General features: G+C 37.2%; 2 protein-coding genes across 4 annotated transcripts in view; one reads left to right on the top strand and one right to left on the bottom strand.

The window, feature by feature from the left end:
- The window catches only part of nek7 (NIMA-related kinase 7), a 55,399-nt gene extending 43,099 nt beyond the window's left edge, over positions 1–12,300 (top strand). Inside the window, exons 9-10 of one of the 2 annotated variants that reach the window (XM_017413547.3) lie at positions 6,798–6,911; positions 9,672–12,300. In XM_017413547.3, coding sequence (XP_017269036.1) covers positions 6,798–6,911; positions 9,672–9,779 — 222 coding nt within the window. In that variant the 3' untranslated portion in view covers positions 9,780–12,300. Of the gene's footprint in view, positions 1–6,797; positions 6,912–9,630 lie in introns of both variants that reach the window. The other variant, XM_017413549.3, reaches the window with a different exon arrangement.
- Positions 12,301–13,207: 907 nt separating this feature from the next.
- LOC108234307 lies at positions 13,208–18,825 on the bottom strand. 2 transcript variants are annotated; one of them, XM_017413388.3, is made up of 12 exons: positions 18,745–18,825; positions 17,423–17,440; positions 16,373–16,399; positions 16,126–16,239; positions 15,830–15,961; positions 15,571–15,711; positions 15,052–15,216; positions 14,193–14,407; positions 14,012–14,072; positions 13,741–13,843; positions 13,615–13,646; positions 13,208–13,486 (listed from the first exon to the last, which is right to left on the bottom strand). In XM_017413388.3, exons 1-10 carry the CDS (start codon positions 18,806–18,808, stop codon positions 13,743–13,745), a joined length of 1,038 nt encoding a protein of 345 aa, XP_017268877.1. In that variant the 5' UTR covers positions 18,809–18,825; the 3' UTR covers positions 13,208–13,486; positions 13,615–13,646; positions 13,741–13,742. The 2 variants fall into 2 exon arrangements, with proteins under 2 accessions (XP_017268877.1, XP_017268878.1); XM_017413389.3 differs by having other exon boundaries at positions 15,052–15,177; positions 18,745–18,823.
- Between the last annotated feature and the right edge of the window lie 222 nt (positions 18,826–19,047).

Raw genomic sequence — 19,047 nt, 5'->3', positions numbered from 1 at the left:
ATCTCCCATTCTGTTTGATCCCCTTTTCTTCATGTCCAACCTCATTACATTCCCTGACCCTGTGCTCTGCCCTTCACCCAAACCTACTATGGCGTGGTAAACAGGGATGCTGGCCGGGTTGTCTCCCATAGAGAGCAGGACAGAAAATCACAGGTTTGGTCACATGCCAGTGAGACTGCAGTCTCATAGTTCTCTCTCTCTCTCCCTCTGCTCACAATCAAAACCACCCTGTATTTGAATTTTACGCACAGCAATGTGTGTGTAAAATGCACACATCTTGTCTGCTTGTAGAGACATGTTGTGGTTGCTGTGTTTGGTATAAGCTTAGAGGAGGATTATATCGTGAATAGCTTTACGGGAACGTGTCTCCTTCCTGTATGGAGCCCAGCCATCCATACCTCTGACTGTGTTTATGCCTCCCGCCTAATTCCATTCATCCCGTCTTGTTTTTGCTCTTGGTTTTATGAGACCCCAAAAAGCTGGGTTCCCAGCATCTGGTGTTTGCATGTGATGAGCTGCCCCCTTGGCTATTTCTTTGTATAGTTCTTAAAGGATTTTTTTTTTTTTTACAACTTGCAGAATGAATAACTATTGTCGGTTTAATTTCTATCCAGCTATTAACATCTTTGGTATTCAGTGTTTCAAACCTTTTTGCAGTGATTTATACATCTGTCATATCTTAACATGCATTACTTTATTTATTAAAATACATTTTTATTTTTACACCTAAGTCAATATAAGTGCTGATCTGTTCTTTTGTTGAAGTCATAACCAGAGATTATAGGCTGTGTTAAAGTTTTCTTATTCTACAAAAAGTTCATTTCAAAAGATGTTTTTTTTTTCTCTAATTTTCAAACATTTCCTCTCAGCTGCAGTGAGATTGGCACATGAGAACATATTCTTAAAAAAAAAAAAAAATCTTCAAAGGTTCCTCCCACTAACAATTTGATGGTTTCAACTCACTCATCCATGTCTTTCTTCCTTTCTTTTTCTCTTTTTAGTGTGTTGAACTAAGGCAGTGATGACTCCACTGGGTGTAGGTTTATGTCTAATGACTGTCCCTTCATTGTGACTTATTACTTTGATTAATATATCATCATAAAGACTCATGAAGGACCAGTCGGCACATAAAAACCACACCGTCTACACTTGTACAATTGAATGTGTCTATGTATTTGTGGGAAAAGACACATATATAAATATATACTGTATCCATTTTGCATCTATTCATGTTAACATGTAGGTGTTTATTTTGATGTGTCATTAATTTAATATGTGTGTTTTTAAATGAGAAGTTGTGAGAAGCCCTTCAGTCCCAGGATGTAGAGGCTCCAGGGACGACGGGGGCTGGGGGGAGGATGGTTGCCTCTCGTAGCTCCTTCTAATTGGCGTACAGGGAGAGAAACCGGAGTCAGAAACTGGGATCAATGTTAATTAAAATGGAAGGCCCCATCCAGACATTTAAAACGTGCAGCAATGCTAGCTTTACATGCATGAGCTGGGGCGAGCTTGGCCAGTCAGACTAAGGGAAAAAAAAACAAGACAAGAGAGTGTCTTTTTATTTTTGTTTATGAGAAAAAGAAATAAAAACATTTTTGAAAGGTGAGGCAATTTTTTTAATGCTCACTTTTGGTCAGACCGAATGCATGTGCTGGGTTTTAAATTCGCCTTAAACATGCTTGCCATGTTTGTGTAGGCAAACCATAATTTCCTGGTGCACACAAACACTCACAAATGCACTTTCTGGATCAGCTTTACGTCAGTATTCCACTCAGTCTATTAGGTGGCGGTAATGCGCTGGTTTGGTAACCTTCTGTTCAAAAGAGAAGAAGAGGAAAAGAAGTTGGAGGGATTTTCCACCAGGAATTTAAAGCAGTTTTTATGTATTTGTGTCCCTGAGTGAATCACAAAAATCTGGACTGTACGTGCTCGCCTGCTGAGGGACGTTGTAGAGCCAGAAATGACGAAATTTATACAGGCTTTTAATGTGGAGGAAGCACAGAGTCATGTTTTTTGACCTAAATTATCCCTTACAAGTGACAAAGGCTGGTTTTTATAAGCTGTGTTTTTGGTGTTTGCTGTAATGTTGGTTGTTGCTTTCTGCCACAGCAAACACATGCAAACTTTTTGTGCAGAGCAGTATTGATTTTTCACACTGATTTTCATATTCTCTTGACAGTGAAACAGATCACTGTTTGCACTCTGATTTACTCCAACATCGGATCTTATTCTGTAAGCCGTAGTGATTACTGACATTGTTCTTCATCTGACTACATGGCCTGCTCATATGAGCTTCATTTTTGCTGCATTAAGGTGGTATTAATTTCATTTTACTGCAGTGGTAAAGATGAGCTCAGCTTTGTACAAATAACCTGTATTGGTATCTTGTTGCATGGCTGCTACAAGGAGGTTCTCTGAGGGTTCAGACTTGGTTTTAGGGCTCAGATTAGAGATACGTGTTCAGGTTTAGGTGATGGTTTATGGATTAGGTTTTAGTTGTGATGCATTAGATTAGTGAGGACCCTCAGAAGTGCAGGAGTGAAAACATGTCTGTGTGTGTGTGTGTGTGTGTGTGTGTGTGTGTGTTCTGCCACCAGCAGCTCACACCCCTCAGACAGACAGCAGGCATGCGTGTGCAGTGTGTGTCTCTCGAATATCAATGAACCATACACACACACTCACCAACAGAGAGGCGCGCACACACACACGCACACTCACACACTGAGGCCTCAGAGGTCAGAGAGTGAGTCAATCATCTAAACCGCTGCGACGACACAAGCTGAAGAAAGGAGCAAGTGTGTATTTTTCTGTATGTGTGTATTTGTGTGTGTGTGTGGATATGCATCTTTAAGCTTGTGTGTGTGTGTGTGTACACACTGAGAGCAGGGGGCCGGCAGCTGTCAGGGGCTAGGAGCAGCAGGCACTAATGAAGCAGATGAATAGTGCAAAAACTCGCAAATACAAACAGGACAGTTGACATTTTTCATCTGTCAAAAGCAGAAGATGCATGAAAATACGAGGGGGTCTTGTTTAACCCTTTGCCTCCTGGTGTCTGCAGTTGCCTGTGTTTTTTTTTTTTTCTTCTCTCTCTGTCTGTTTTTGTCTCACTCTTTCTTCCCCCCCTTATGGCTTCCTAAAAAAATTGGTGCTTTTCAGAGCACAGTCGCACTTAGACACCTCAAAACATACACGGTGTGTTGGTTTGTTACAAAGCAATTAGGAGCATTTTTCCACACGGTCCTCTCCAAGATGCTGAAACACACTTTTATAGCTATAAACCTTTTCTTCAAAGGAAGTGAGCTGAGGAAGAGTCCAATTGGTCGTCTGCTATTTTCTACATGTTAGAGCTGTCGTTGCGGTTGTTGGAAAGTGATATTATTCGGAAATAAAAGCACAAGATGTCTTTGTCTAATTACTCATGAGAAACACCTGAGCTTTCCATTTTTGCTGTGCTGGTTTACAGGCTGCAGTGAATGGCTCAATTACCCGACTAGTTAATTGCAGGAGATGCAGCATTGTTTCTGCTGCTACGTCTCCTATGAAAGGGATTGATACAAATATGCCAATGAAAAGGTTGTAAATGGATTTTGTTAATGAAGGTCAGTCATTATTTGTGATGTGACGGGTCGTTAACGTGAATCGAGAACAGCCTTCTTCTATCCTCATGAGGTATTGATGGCTTTAGAACTGAGTAATGTACATTGTGTGTGTCTTATGTTTGATAGAAAATGAATCTTGTGATTTATCAAAGCCCATTCCTTTTTTTTCTTTTAGTTTTTATATAAAAGCATTGAGTGGATCATTTGCACTCAGTTTAAAAATATCCATAATATACGAAACAATTATTTTTAGTTTCTGAAACAAATCAGCCTTTTTTTTTAAAAAACTTTGAAAATGTCAGAATCAATTATGAAATTAGGGCTTAATGTCATTTCACTCCCTCCCCTTACATTTTAGACTGACCCTTAAGTTCTGCACATTCACACCAGAGGGAGGATGTCTGTCCTTCTGTGATGTAAGGTAAAAAGGACTTTCTCACCCTGAAAATATAGATGTTTTTAGGAGTTTTCTTCAAAACAAAGGGGTATGAGCTAAACTTGCAAAAAAAACAACAACTCACAAATGTTAAAAATATATACAAAAGCATTAGAACGTCTAGTTTTGCTGCATTCGGATGCACTGAATTTGGTGTCATTGTCAGCTGCCTTAACAACCAAAGAAAAGCAACAAAGAAAAAGTTTAACTTTGGTAAAAGAAACTTTGTCTCAATCGCTTTAATGTCTAGTTGATTGTTTTCCAATATATTATGTTATAGCCAATATATTATATTTGGTTTTACTGTCATTCTTCTCCAGTAAATATAAAAAAATAACAGTTTGCCAAAGTCTGTTGCAGGATTGATAACTACTTTACATGCAACGTATGGATAAACTGACTTCAGATGTTTGTGGTAAAAGAATAGGTGAAAACTGATGACTTGTTGTTGAAGTGGAATATTTTACCCGCTACTCTTTGATTTTGAATTAACGGCCACGGGTTAGATGTATTTGGCCTGAGTGTAACGCTGCACGTGTCTAAAAATGACTGCAGTCAGTCAGTGTGCGTTTTGATTAATATGCAACGCTCCTGTTTTCAAGCATTACCGTAGTGAAAATGACCATATGTCATCTTAAACACTGCGGAGTCAGGTTTGATATCTGAGGCCACAGATATGATGCTTCTTGACTAATGTTTGTGTCAACAATAATACAATTACAGGAAATTCACATTTCCAAACATATCTCATCACTGTCAAACACCCACTGTTCCACCCTCAGTTGAGGGTAATTCATTTTCCTAATCTTGTTGTGTGTTCGTGAGGATGCAGAGCATTAATGTGTCTGTTTGATGCAGAGTATTGATGGAGACATGATGGTTAATTGTGTCCAGACGAGAGATGGCTCACTGAGATTCTGCTGTCGTCATCTTGACCTCCCGCTGGAACTTCTGACAGAGACTCTGTCACAATCTGCTCAATAGGAAAGAGTATTTTAGTCTCTGCAGCATCACTGTTTGACACATCCGTCGATGCAAAGTGAAATAATAAAGCTGCGTTCATATTAGTGATGTTGTGGAGACTTTAGGACGTGTCAGTAGATTGGCCTTGTAGATACTTCCAGCAAGGTGAAAAAGTTTACTCTCTGCATGATGAGTTTCATCTTACACTGGATCTAGATTGTCCAGGGAAGCTGATGAAGTGATCAGTTGGTACTCTGCATAAAAGTTGGAAAAAACATATTTTTAAAATGTAGACAACCATTTGGAAAGAATTAAAAATAATCCCAAATCCAGGTAAAAGCCTCAGATTCTCCATTTCGCAGCCAGATTATCTTATTGGTCCTACAATTGCATAAATATTTTCTCTTTACAGTTGAAATGGCAAAATGTGGCACTTATTTATCTAAGCTGCTTTATTTAAAAAATCCATTTGGATTCTTATGTGGAGACTTTGGTTTCGTCTGTTTTCACACTACCAATTAGCAGGTTGTCAAACACATGCTGTAGTCCCTCCAAAACAATACTGGGACAGCTGAAAAATAGTTGAGGAAATAATGTGTTAAACCTCATCTGCCCACTGATAAACCTGTGATTAGTTTTTTCTTATTATAGCTTCTCTTTCCAGTTTGTCGCCCCCTCAATTATCAAAACATCCAAAGTTCAGGAACACTCATCGAGATCAAATTGAAACTTGAATATTTTTTTTCAAAGTTTACATTTTAAAGAATTAGGAAAGCATAGTCAACCTGCAGATGAAAGTAGAGAAGCAAATAAAGAAAAGGTTATAACTTCTCCTAATTTTATTTTTTCACATTAAAGTTTGTTTCTGTTGTACAGAAGAAACCTTTGGCCCTGTGTTGTAAACCAGAGCAACACATGGACTTATGTGGATTTACATCTATACATTTGTAATTGTATAATAAAAACTGAAGAGATGCTGTGTTGTAATTGGTCCAAATTGGGTCTAAATGCTGTTAGTGAATAAAAGTCTCGGCCTCCTCTTCTTTGTTGATGAGTGAAACTACGTCCCTTTTTATGAGAAATAGATTTAGCAGCTCTGTGTGTCTTTGAGGACTTTTAATATTGTCTGTGATGATAACCAGTATTTATTCTGAAAGCACTGAATTTTAAAAAACACGAAAAATCTTAGTCTGCTGCATGTTTCCTTTTAAATTACTGTAACTAAATCAGAGAGAAGTCTTTAAAAGAAGTTATTCAGGTTTTCTATTTTTACAATCGCAGACAGGATCCTTGACCTGTTTTCACTCACAAGCAAACGTTGCTCACATTTTCCTCTTTTTTTTAATCTTTCCTTTTGTTCCCTTTGTTTTCTTTGCGTTTGCTGTCTGGAAAATAGTTGGTGTGCTGCTCCAGCAGGCCAAACCACCGCTGCTGTCCTTCACCCCTCTGATCTCACACTTTCTGTTTTCAGCTGTTATCCTGCTTTAATTTAGAGTTTTACAAACTAGGTTTGGAGAAAAGGAAAATTAATGGATTTTTTTTGTTTCGTTTTGATGCACCTGAAAGGTGATAGTGTACCAATATGCTTGTTGTGTTTCACACATCCTGCTTTTAGTCTTCCACCTCAGGAGCAGTTAGCTGAGCAGACACACACTGCAGCGTCTTCTGTGAACCACCTGTTGAGAGTTTGAGTGTTTTACTTCCTTGTTGTCTTTGTAGTCTCTCACCATCTCCTCTTGTCTTTATCCCCTTTCTCTCTATATGTCTCTGCCTTGTTTCTTTACATGTCTGCACTTCAGATGGCAGCCTTACAGAGTCCCTTCTATGGGGATAAGATGAACCTCTACTCCCTTTGCAAGAAGATAGAGCAGTGCGACTACCCCCCTCTTCCATCAGATCACTACTCAGAAGAGGTAAGTACTAGTTCTGATATCTGTTGCCGTTTGCTGCTGTGGCACAAAACAGTGGACTTGATTTGTGTTTGTAACAGAAGCCACCAGTATTGATTTCTGAACACTTTGAAACAAGCAGAAACTAACCGAACTGCTGTTAAAAGCGGAGAGACTTGGTTTCTCTTTCTTTATTCCATTTAGCTATTTTTTTTTTTCTTTTTTCGTCGTGATATCCACCCATCTGTCTGCCCTACAGTACTGTATGATTTTACCCTGATTAAAAGACTGGATATGATTTTCACCATTTGAAAATTAAAAGCACAAATCAAAAGCATGCGGTCATGCTTGTCAAGTGGGCTGGAGTGTCATGTTTCCCTCAATTAATCATCTCCAGTGATTCTGTGAAGACTTACCCTTACACAACAATGTAATTTAGTCAGAGTTTGGTTAAATATATTCTTATTGCTGATTAGCGGTGACATGTGTCTGAATGTGCGTGGCTTTGTGTTTGCATGCCGGCTTTGTGTGGGTGGCTTTTTTCTGTCTTTTTCTCCTAAATGTATTTAGAAAAGTGCCCGTGCACTAAAAACCTCTGACACTGATTAGACATTCACACAGATGTACTGCAGAGGTCTTTGCATGAATCCTGTCTCTTATTATAGGCACATTAAAGCCTTTTGAATCCTTGGATTTGTTTGATTGTTTGGTTTTCCTCAACAAACATTCATTTTTTCATTCCCAACTGAAACATGTAATACCTCTTTGCCCAAGCGATGACGTGTTTACCCAGGAAGAGTCTTTTTATGTCAGGAGATGTTGTTTTTTATTCTTTTATTCAATAACAAACATCATTATTAATAAATTTACTTTTTTACAAACCTGGCAAATATTTCTGCACCGATATCAATCAGTTCAAAATTAACTTTCTGTGAATTAACACGAAATTAGTTATAATTTTTTTGATTGTTTTTTGTAAAAAAAATATTAGTTTTTAATTGTTTTAGATAAAAAAATGTACAGAAGCTCACATTTTATCTTTCTACAAAACAATAATATAAAAACTTGGATGATTTCTGCATATTTTTTCCTTTTTAATAAGTCCTTTTAGAGGATTTATTTGTAGTTTATTTAAACCGGCTACATTTATAATTCTGCTTTAGATCCACCCAGGTTTTTTTGTGTATTTTATTTCTCTAGAAGTTCTGATCCATGCATTTAGTTTTATGTTGTTAACTTGCAGTGTTTCTTTGACATATTAACTCATAAATGAACTTTGTGTTCCTGTAAAGCCAAACTATGATCATGTTTAAATCAGGTCTGTGAACACAACAATCAGTTTTGTTTTTGTAGATTTAGGAAGTTTAGGTTTGTATGACTTCTGCATATCCAAAGGTCACGTTCTACCTTTGCAATAAATATTAGAGGAGAGGAAAATGTTCTTTATTTTCACAGAACAGTACGTTTAATTTACTATAGTTTGAAGCTTGACTTGCGAGCTGTCCAGGGTGTCCTCCGCCTCTCACACAGTGACGCTGGAGAAGGGTTAGGAGAAAGGAGAAACATGTTAGGAAAATGGAAGGCTGGATGGATGGGTATCTATAAGTTGTCGGGAATAAAACAAATAAGTATTTAGAACTTATAAAACAGTTTCTGTCTGTATTTTCATGGCCTCCACTCATCATACTAACTCCAGCTCACTGTGGCACTTGCTGTGCTTATTCATGTTCCTGTTGTTCTAAAGTAAATCCTGCAGAGAAAGGCTTTCGTTATACCATGGGCTGTACTTCATTAGGCTGAAGGAGGCTAATTCTGAGGCCCTTCAAGACTCTGTGGTGTCTAGATGAGTGCTTTGGTGCTTGCAAGAGAAATTGTGCAAGTGTATATTTGTAACATGGGCTCTATTTCCATACACACGCACACACACACACACACACACACACCACGCTGAGCTTCAGCGTTACCCCACATGTCACCCCCATCCTGGAGAAAGGAAGACAAAGCGAAGAGAGCAGGAATGATAGAGCGAGAGACAGGGCGATGGAGAGATGGAGATGAGGGGGGTGCCTGCAGCGCCTGTCTGGATGTAAACAATGCTCCTGAAGGATCGGCAGCAAACTGTCAGCTGCTCATCTTTGTTGTGTCATTTAACCATCTCCGTCTATGCACCCCCTCCCCGCCCCTCCACTTTCCTTCGCTAGCTCCCACCCTCCTCCACCTGACACTCCCCCCACCCCACTCGCCATGCAAAGAAGCGCATGAATATTTTACATATCTGCATCTCTGCACGCCCTCCGTCTCCATTCTGTGCGACTAATTCTCAGACCGTCTGAATTTGCATCTTTCTCTCACTTTCTTTCTCACTCGCGCACGCACATATGCACATCTACACGCAACGGCAGCCAGGAAGTCAGCAGACGGTTACCATGGTAACCTCGTATAGATGTTTTTTTTTCTTCTTCTTTCCTTTCCATCTTTTATAATCTTTCTTTTTTTTTTTTTTAATGAAGGCAGTGGCTGTTCGCCTGCATGCCTATCTGTCTGCTCCAATCAGCCGCTCTGCTTGGCTTCAGGTGTAAGTGATGCCTCTGGATGGCTGTGGAGAGGCAGGGAGTGCGTTCACATGTGTGGGCTCAGTACACGAATAAGTGATTAGTCCATCCTGATTACCTCTTGTTGTGTTTGTATGAGGTCACTTACGTTCATTTATCAGAAGCTGCTCACAGGTCATTGTCGTTAACAGTGTTATTTCTCTGTTCCCGTCTCGATCATCACTTTGAGCAGCTGAGGAACCTGGTAGACATGTGCATCAACCCCGACCCAGAGAAGAGGCCGGACATCACCTATGTGTATGGCGTGGCCAAACACATGCAGAACGTGACACAGGGCTGATTAAAAAAACGCAGAGTTCCTCACGCTAGCCCCTGCGGAACGCCTCCTCACCTCCCCTTCCTGCTTCCCATGCTGGACTCAAAACACAGTTTTCACCTTTTCCATAAAAACATATTCAGAGTTTCGCTCCTTGTGATAACTGGTACATGATACAGATGTTTACTGTCGAGGGAAAGTCTATGAAATGACTGACACTCGAGTTCAGCTATCCAAATATTTCTTTTTGTTGGGCAGGTTTTCAGTTTTAGCATTTAGCATTAGCTTTTTTAAAAAGAGTAAATTTTGACAGCATCTCAGACTTCTCAGACCCATTTTAACATGATTTATTTAAACAACTGGTGACTTTTTAAACTCAGCAGTATTGTACCATAAAATCAAAGTAATGTTCTCCTACATGGGCGATACTTCTGACTAAATTTTTGCATCATAGAAAAATTGTTTGAGGAAAAACCTGACTGTATCACAAATCCCCGATCCTTTAACTTTAATAATGACCTTCCTCTGAATATTGCTGTATTCTAGCTCACTAATGTGTTGCTGTGGCTTTAAGACATGTTTAAGACGTGTTTTCCTCACCAGCTGACACTCCCAGAAGCTATTTAAAGCACATATACTGCTTTACGGGGTGCCTATCAATTCAAAAATCAATAAACAGAAATGTTGGGGAATTTTTGCCCTGATGGCTTTTCTCGCATCAAAAGTTGGCAAAAAAAGAAAGAGAACTTTTAGCTAAAATTTAAATGGAAATTTTATTCATTGTCAACAACAAATCTGAGACAAAACAGAGTAATTGATGGTTGAAATGTTGTCATGTTGCAGGTTTTTTTTTCCCTGGTACTAGAAGCCTGGCAGGGTTATGTCAAATGAATGTTTTAGAACAGGAAAGATCATTTAAGAGATAGACTGGAGACATGCTCAAGGGGAACATGGGCAAATGTCTCCATAACTCTTTGAATGTTAGTCAAGTTGACACCTTTGTGTTGTCTGAAAACTTCAGAATGTCTGTTTTGACAGCCTCGTAGTTGCTGATGCTGTAACAAAAGCAGTTTTACGTTCCTGTTTACCCTACTTATGACTCCATATTTCCCTCCTCACTCAGCTCAAGCAAGGTAATCCACTTCAACAAAGTGGAAGGTTTCACAGGGTCTGTAAAGTCACAAAGTAGGCGTTAAAAACAAAATTATTGCTGTTTCTCTTTTAAATAACAAATGAGGGATGATAAATGTTTGCCGTCCACATCCGGAGTTCACCACAGTGTCTCCCTGATGTCCTCCGTCAAGAGCAGATAAGAGAAAGTCACTCACTTTCAGCAGTATATATATACAGTATCTATGTAAGACTATATTTTATGAGAAGTATATAAAGACTTGTGAAAATGAAAATAAAGCATCAATGGGATTCTTCCTCTTTTACTGTAAATGACAAACATCCCACGGGATAAAACTTCGGTTCGTTGGGATGGATTGCTTCACGAATGAGCAGCACTGACTCTCCAGTTTGTTCTGATAAAGACATTTTATTGAAGGCAGTAACACTATTTAAGTGTCCTTATCTCTTTTAACATCAAATAGCCTGTTAACCCTTCATGAATCTTTACATTTGCTGACTTGTTTTTCTTTTGTTTCTGGTAACGTCTGATCGTATAAACATGTAAAAAGATTCAAAAATAATTGAGCAAAAAATGTAAACTCTTGTCTAACAGAATGTTTTGAATATGTGTTGATAGTTGCAGATATAAAAGGGTTTACAGATGATGCAGTGTTTGCTGTTTTTGTTTGCAAGTATATACATTTCCCATGATTTTGTCCCGTTTTTAATGTTTTTTTCTTTTTTCTCATGAAGCTAAAACATCCTGGTGTAATTCATCTTCTCAGCTCCCATCTTCAGGGACAGTCCTGATCATGTTCTGTTAATGTTCTTGAAACAAACCAAAGAAAACATCTGGATGACACCAAAACATTTCAGTATTCTGTAGTATTTGTCTGGGAGCCGTAGATTTTAAAGCACTTTTTAGAGCTTTTTAGTTTTGGTGTTTAGATTTCCCCTCATTGGTACAGCCGTCCTGACGGCTTCAGGACGCAGCCGCTAATTATTTTCTTTTAGCGTATTTACCAGAAGCACCAGAGGCATTTATAACCAAAGCAAAACATTATAAGAAAAAATGTATCTGTGCTGAAATAATTTGTTTACATACAAAAATGGAGTTGAAATTTTTCTTTTCCTATTTTATCCTTACAGATGGGATATTAATCCACACAGAGCTAAGTCACTTTAAGGATTTTGGCTATAACTTGATGTTTTTTGTCTGCATGTAATGTGTGACGTTGCTTCTTTGAGCTTTACTCGGTTTACTTCTGCATGCCCACTGAAGTTGGTAATGAGTCCAGAAAGGAAAAGAATTTTGACAATATTTATTGTCTTGGTAGTTTTACTTGCTTTTTGAACCTTTCATGTCAAATGAAATGTCCATATTACAAATGCTATGTATGCAAACTGAATTTAATAAAGCTTTAAACTTTAATGTTTTTTTCTGCTCTTTACCGGGTTTATAGTGTCTCTTCTTTAACTCATTACGAATCTTAACAGGTTTAGTCTCCTCTAACCCCTTCAAAAATATTTTAATAAGAAACAATCGGGTGCAAAAAAATGTATCCTTTGAGATTATTGTTCATCTACAGATCTATGCTTCCTGTCCAGTTCAGGAGGTTCTGAATCCTCCAAACTATTATTAGAAAAGGTGCATATCTTTCCATCTAAATTAAATTATAATGGATACTACCAGCACAGTGGTAAGTATAGTTTGCTCAAAGCTGAGAAAAATTCTTGGCCAAATTATGTCCATAATTCAGTTTTAGCTGCTAAGTTATCTTTTTTTTGTCTAATGTCCAATACTTTTGCAGCAAGTTTTGTTGACTTTGACTGCACTTTTTCTTGTTATTAATCCTTGAATTAAAGTCCCATTATGAGGAAAGTAGAAATCCACAAACCGTTCCTTTGTGCTGTACTTTTATGCAATGTTTATGTACCTAATATGGAGGATTCTTCTTCTCACTTCTGACATCCGGTTTCATGTTAAAGTGCTGAGCATGAAGCTAAAAATGCAATCATGATCGTCTTAACAGGAACTGGTTTAAACCTCATGTTAGATGTTATCACTCTGTGCATGTAGGCACTCATTCCTCCGTCACTGTTTTTGGACGTTTCCATCCATCTTCAGCATTTAGTCTGGGGTCAAATGGAGACTAGAAATGCTCCAGGTTCTGAAAGTTTAGGTTTTTTTTGTGAATATCAAATTTAGAAAATCTCCCTCTGATCATGGGACATATTAGTGACATTATCATTTAGAAGAATCAAGACTTCCTGTAACAATTTGGTTTTCAGAGGCGTGACTGCAGACATTTCGACAGACTTTGATCCAGCACCACTTCTGTATTCATGAATTAGCTTTTATTTTTATAAGAATGAAACACTTCAAAGCAAAAATTCAGCTTCTAGCACACATCAAACTGTTGACGAAATAACTAAATTACAAAAAGGTAAATGCAAACAGAGTTATTTAAATGAAACATATTGCAGCTATAAGCTCAAAAACACATTCATTTAATTTCATTTGTTCTTATAAGCTCTGGACTGCAGCTCCATCAGGCCTTTTTTCCATCAACAAATCACTTCATGATGTTATTTAGCAGGTTGTGTCTCAGCATTAACTACAACAATAAACAGGAAATATCTCATCAGAGAAACAGTATTTAATGAATATTAACTGTTGAAGTCACTAATAAATGGTAACTATTTAGACATGAATGATTTCTGATTTGATAAGAAGTTTACTCACTTGAGTCAAGCAGGGTTTCTTCATTTTCAGCACTGTGGACAAAAAACAAGATCAGCTTAGGAAAATGTCCCGGAATCAAATAAAAAGGTTTAAATTCATTCAGCAGAAAAGCTGCACAGGTTTTACTTTCAGATTTGTTTGAGCTTTCTGTTGAGGATGCAGATGGCCACACCGGGCAGCACGGCGGAGAAGGGGACGACAATCAGCCTGACGTAATAGCTGATGTGGTCTGGAAATGATGGTTAAAACAGAGTTAAATTTAGATTTAAGTTACACAGCAATGACGAGGAGGAGGAAGATCTTAAAGCCACTAAGGGCTTCGGCACTGTCTGTGAAAGATGGTTAGGACAAACATAGATAGTTGAAGATGTTTATGGTTCATGTGAACAGTACATACAGCTGGTTTTAAACTTTCTTATGGTGGGCTCGCTCTGTAAGACTCCGTTGTCAGCAACCACCTATAAAAACAGACCGCCTCTTTTTTAGAAATCAGACGTAAAAAAAAACAAAAAAAAAAACAAGCAAAGGATAAATTTAATTTTTTCTAGTGAAAACAAAACAAAACTAAACGTACAAACCTTCACTTCGTAGGCTGTTAGGTAGTCCAGGTCATTGAAATAAAAATCACATGATGTGTTGTTTACTCGTTCTGTTTTGTTGTGACTATTAAGACTTGCTCTGAAGATCTTCTCAGGTCCTTTAAAATTAAAATTAACTTCGCTTGGCTCACAGTAGACCATGATCTCATTGCTTTCAGGAGCAACAAGCCCCAGATATTCAATCTTATCCGGTACTGCATGAAGAAAAGAGAAGAGGCCATTTTAAAACACATGCAGATTAAATTCAGCTTTATTTGCTGCTTGGACTGTGGGTCTTAGAGGACAACATTTAAAGCATCTTCTGGATTTAAACTGAAATATTAAGCAGAGATTCTTCATATTGTTTTTATTTATTTACTTTGATATAGACTTTATAAAAACAGAACTAACTGGAAAATCTGAGGATTATTTTAATGTTTAGTTTTATTTAACTAAAGGTAATAAATTGTTCTTTGTTAAACATCCTTTTCTTAAACAGCTGCTCTAAAAGGCGTCACTCTTTGGATTAATAAGTTCAGTAAGACAAATAACTGGGTCGGAACTGATGGTCATTTTAAACCAAAGTGACAAAATAACACAGAATTTACATTTATAGTTTGTAGAACTGATTTAAAAGTTACTAAAGAATTTAAACCAAGTGAGTAAATCTGGTTCAAATAATGAAAAGTTTAAATGTTGTGAAGTTTTAGGTGTTTATGAACGTAAACCTTCCTGTTACTGAAATTATACACTTGTACAAATATAACACACACACTATCAAATAAATCTGCATTTTAATCATTTATATTGGTGGTATTTATACAATCAGTTTCCTTAAAGGATAGTTTTGGTCTCTTACCTCCAGGTTTTGTCTTCAGTTGAATCGTTTTTTTACCAGAAACCTTAAAGTTCTTGTAGGTCGGTTGGACTTCACAGGTGTAATCAGTGAACGGTTCAAGTTTATCAAATTTACATGATCCTTCATCTGGAGATGGATTGTTGCTTTCCTTTGGGTGTTTTAGATCTGTTTTAATGATAATAATAATAAGAACAGGTGAAGATACAGACTTTAAATGACTGAATCTAAAAGTAAAGCAGCAGAAATGTTCATCAGGAGTTTGGTTTGTTGCTCAGATTTTACATTAAATCAGGAAAACTTTTCCCTTGAAATCCTTCATGTGTCTCTGTTGTTGAAGAACAGTGGATCTTAGTTAAGAGTCAGTGTTTTAATGTTCATTAACATGTCTGTTTTAATCTTAATTTCTTCTGTTTACAAAGGATTACATCAAACATTTTATAATAATGTTGGCAGTAAAATCATAAAAATGTTTTGCTGTAAAAACATCTGAGAAGAGCAACTCTGAAAATGTTGACTTACTTCTTTTATTGTCTTCACAGCTGCAGGTATAAGAAAGCTCCTTCAGTTTTAGAAGAACAGCACCACAGTTCTTACTGGTTGTTTCCCACTTCAGCTCAATGGAAGTGTTGGTTACAGTTTGTTTGTTTTCAATCTTCAGCTCTGTTGGAACACAGTAAACATGAACAATGAACCCAGAACCTGTTGTTGTTCTTCACTTTAAACAGTTTTAGGATAAAACCTTTATCTTTCCACTGACATGAAGTGAATCTCAACATACCACAGTCAATGTTAAACTCAACAGGTGGAAGTGTTTTCAGTGTGGAACCATCAGAGTTCTTGATCAGACCAGTACAGCTGTAGTTTGTGAACGGCTCCAGATCAGACAGGGAGAGGTCGACACTTCCAGGTCCTGAAGAGACAAAGATGGAGCAACAAGAACATAAAGAAACAGGCGGTGACTCTAACACTGGACTATAATTTAAGTCTCTTGAATTAGGATCATGTGATTATTGACAATTGTACTGTTTTCATACAAATCTCATATTTGCCTTAATTTTCATTCTGTTCTCTCACCTGAACAGGTGTACTGAACACTGACATCTTTACAGTCTGAAGGTAACTCAGGTTTTATCTCTGCAGGAAGTCCGGTGGGTTTAGGTTGATTTATGTTGCTCGGATCTATGACACCTGATAAAAGAACAGACTTAATAAAAACCTGTTGATGAATTAGATTTAAAATGAACTAAATCCTTTTTTCATGTAACATCAGTGATATATTTTGTGTTGGTGATGAAGGAGTGGTGTTTTCAGAGGTACTCACACTTTTGAGCTTCTGTAGGTATAGGGTCTAGTTTAAGAAGATAAAAAACATTTTAAATGCACAAGAAGAACTATATACATATTCAAATCCTAAAGCCAATGCAGTTTTTTTACTTTTTTACTGTTTGATTTGAATTTTTTTCTATATTTGTATCATCTATGATAAAAATAGTTGCTGCCGAGGTGCGTGGAGGTGAGGTGGTGGTGGGAGACCCAGAAACTGGGCCACTGAGTGAAGATGAGGCGATGGTGGGAGGCTCAGAAACTGGGCCTTTGCGTGGAGGTGAGGGGGCTAAAAAATAAAAAAGTCAACTCATCTCAATTTCATCTCATCTCATTTCTGTAATATTAAAATAATTCATGCAGCTGGAAAAACAAACAAAACCTCTGGTTTATTCAAGCTGTTGTGTTCTGAGGTTAGAAAAAGTTGCTCCAGCTTCACTTTATATGGTGGCCCAGAGGGGTCATCAAAATGCAAAAGCCACCACAAAGTTATTATTATTATTTTTTATTTTATTTTATTTTATCTTTATTAAACAGTTTAACAGTTTACAACACAAAAAGGTACCGATTCTTTGCAGTAGAGAATTATAAAAGGTGAAGCCAGTTGATGGCAGCAGTAACGCACCACATCGAAGAAGAAGAGGAAGGACTACAATCAAGGGGTTTTCTGCATTGAAAAAGTAAAACATTGAGATTGTTTAGCTAAAGTAGGTTGGTGCTATTATAAAGATGAATGCTTTTATCCGCTGTGGTCAAGTCAGCCGACATTAGTTCTCCTTTTAAGATTATCTTAAAGCTAACAAAGTTACCCCGACAGCATACCTCCCAGGATCATTCAGGCACATAAACCCCTCCACCATGATAAGGCAGGGATTCAGAGAAAAAAACAACAACTTATCAAAGCAAATTTAACAGAGAAAAGGTTTCCGTCTGAATGAAACTTGTGCTCATTGCTGAAACAGTAAAAGTGAAGCAGCTCAGCAGAAGGATTTGGAACAACATTTTGATGTGCAAGAATAATATTAAGTTATTAAAAATCATCACTCACTTGTTCCGGTACTTTGACCTGAAAACACAGAAGTGGGAAAAAATGTCAGCTTTTAAAATAAAATCACATTTGATAATAAGACAATTTAATAAATAAAAGATGTTTCTCCTCAAACACCCTCCATGCCCTCTCTGTCAGGCTAAAAGAGGAAAATGGCCGCCGTATCTGGATGAGGCTGCGCTCTAAAACCTGGTTGCCGTGACAACACGACAGAGCCACACTCACCATTTCAGTGACCAAACCACGACTTCCTGCCTTGCACTGAAATGTTGAGCCGCCCAAAACTTACAAGTTTTTGTGTTTAACTCTAAATCAGCAGATAAAACCCAATAAATGACGAATGAGGCGTTCATCATCATTTAATATTTAAGTTTAATAAACTAAGAATTTAGTAAATATTTGTTTAAACAGAACTTGTCTCGTTATCACGATGTCTGTTTCTTCTTCAGTGGGGATGACCCTGACTGACAAACAAATTAAAGGTTATTTCCTAATTTTTAGAAACAAAAAAGTTCACAAGAAACTTGTTATTTTTTATGATGAACCTAATCTAAAGTGAGTTCAGCATCTCAACCTTAATCGCTTAAAAAGAAGAAAAGTTTAGAATGAAAACATTTTATTTTCCTTATTATAAATCGTTCGTGAGTTTCTATAAATGTAAAAGAAAAAGTCTAACGTTTAAGTACAGGACAAACATTAATGAATATTTAAAACAGCGACAGATCAGTGAAGAATAAAGTCACTCTTTAGTCATTCCTCAGTTTAATTATTTGAGTTGTAAACTATTAGAAATTATTTTTGAAGTAATAAATAATGAGTAAAAAGAAGTTACCAGGAGAATCCTCCACAGAGGAAACTAATCAGTGTAGTTTATAATATATAAATAGATTATTATCAAGTTATTGGTAAAGATATTTTGTTTTCTTATCTTTTATCTTTTTCCTCTTTATAATAAAATCCTTCAAGTGTAAAAATGGAGTAAATATTTACAAATGACAACAAAAAACGTTTTTGTGATTATTTGTGTACATTCTTTACTTTCTTTTTCACAGCCCTCCCTAAAATTAAAATACTTCTATACAATTTGAACACAATAGTTTCTGTAGAACACCTCACATTGTGATCTGATGTCTATCTTTTGGTTTTATTATCCTTTAAAATCTCCCCAGAAGCTGCTGCGGTCTGTGATCAGTACTTTCATCGTACGCCTGTTACGAACCACAACCTGTATTTATTTTTGCTGCATGCAGGAAAATCAAATCTTCATAATAAAAAAATGACATTATTTTGCATCAGAATGAAAGAAGAAATAATTTACTTACAGTGAGCTGAATAGATCATCCCAGCCCAGAGCAGCAGGAGCTGGAAACTCTGCAGGCCTGCCATACCTAAGAGTTTCGATGTGGGTGTAGAAGTGATGGTGCAGAGCAGATATTAATGTGTTTGAAGACTTCCTCTCACAATTAAAGGAAGTACTTTTTTATATATACTTCAATTGAGCTGTGAGAAAGAAATGTGGCTTGTATTTATCAAATAAAGGTAATTTGTTTTTTCATAGATTTTGTTTTTTGTTCAATGGATTTAGGTTTTAACAACAAAACTTCACAGTTTTCACTTTTCTTCTT

The sequence above is a fragment of the Kryptolebias marmoratus genome, linkage group LG24, assembly GCF_001649575.2.
Source record: "Kryptolebias marmoratus isolate JLee-2015 linkage group LG24, ASM164957v2, whole genome shotgun sequence".
Classification (NCBI taxonomy): Eukaryota; Metazoa; Chordata; class Actinopteri; order Cyprinodontiformes; family Rivulidae; genus Kryptolebias; species Kryptolebias marmoratus.
The sequence above is the reverse complement of the archived record's forward strand: the minus strand, read 5'-3'. Positions and strand labels throughout refer to the sequence as shown.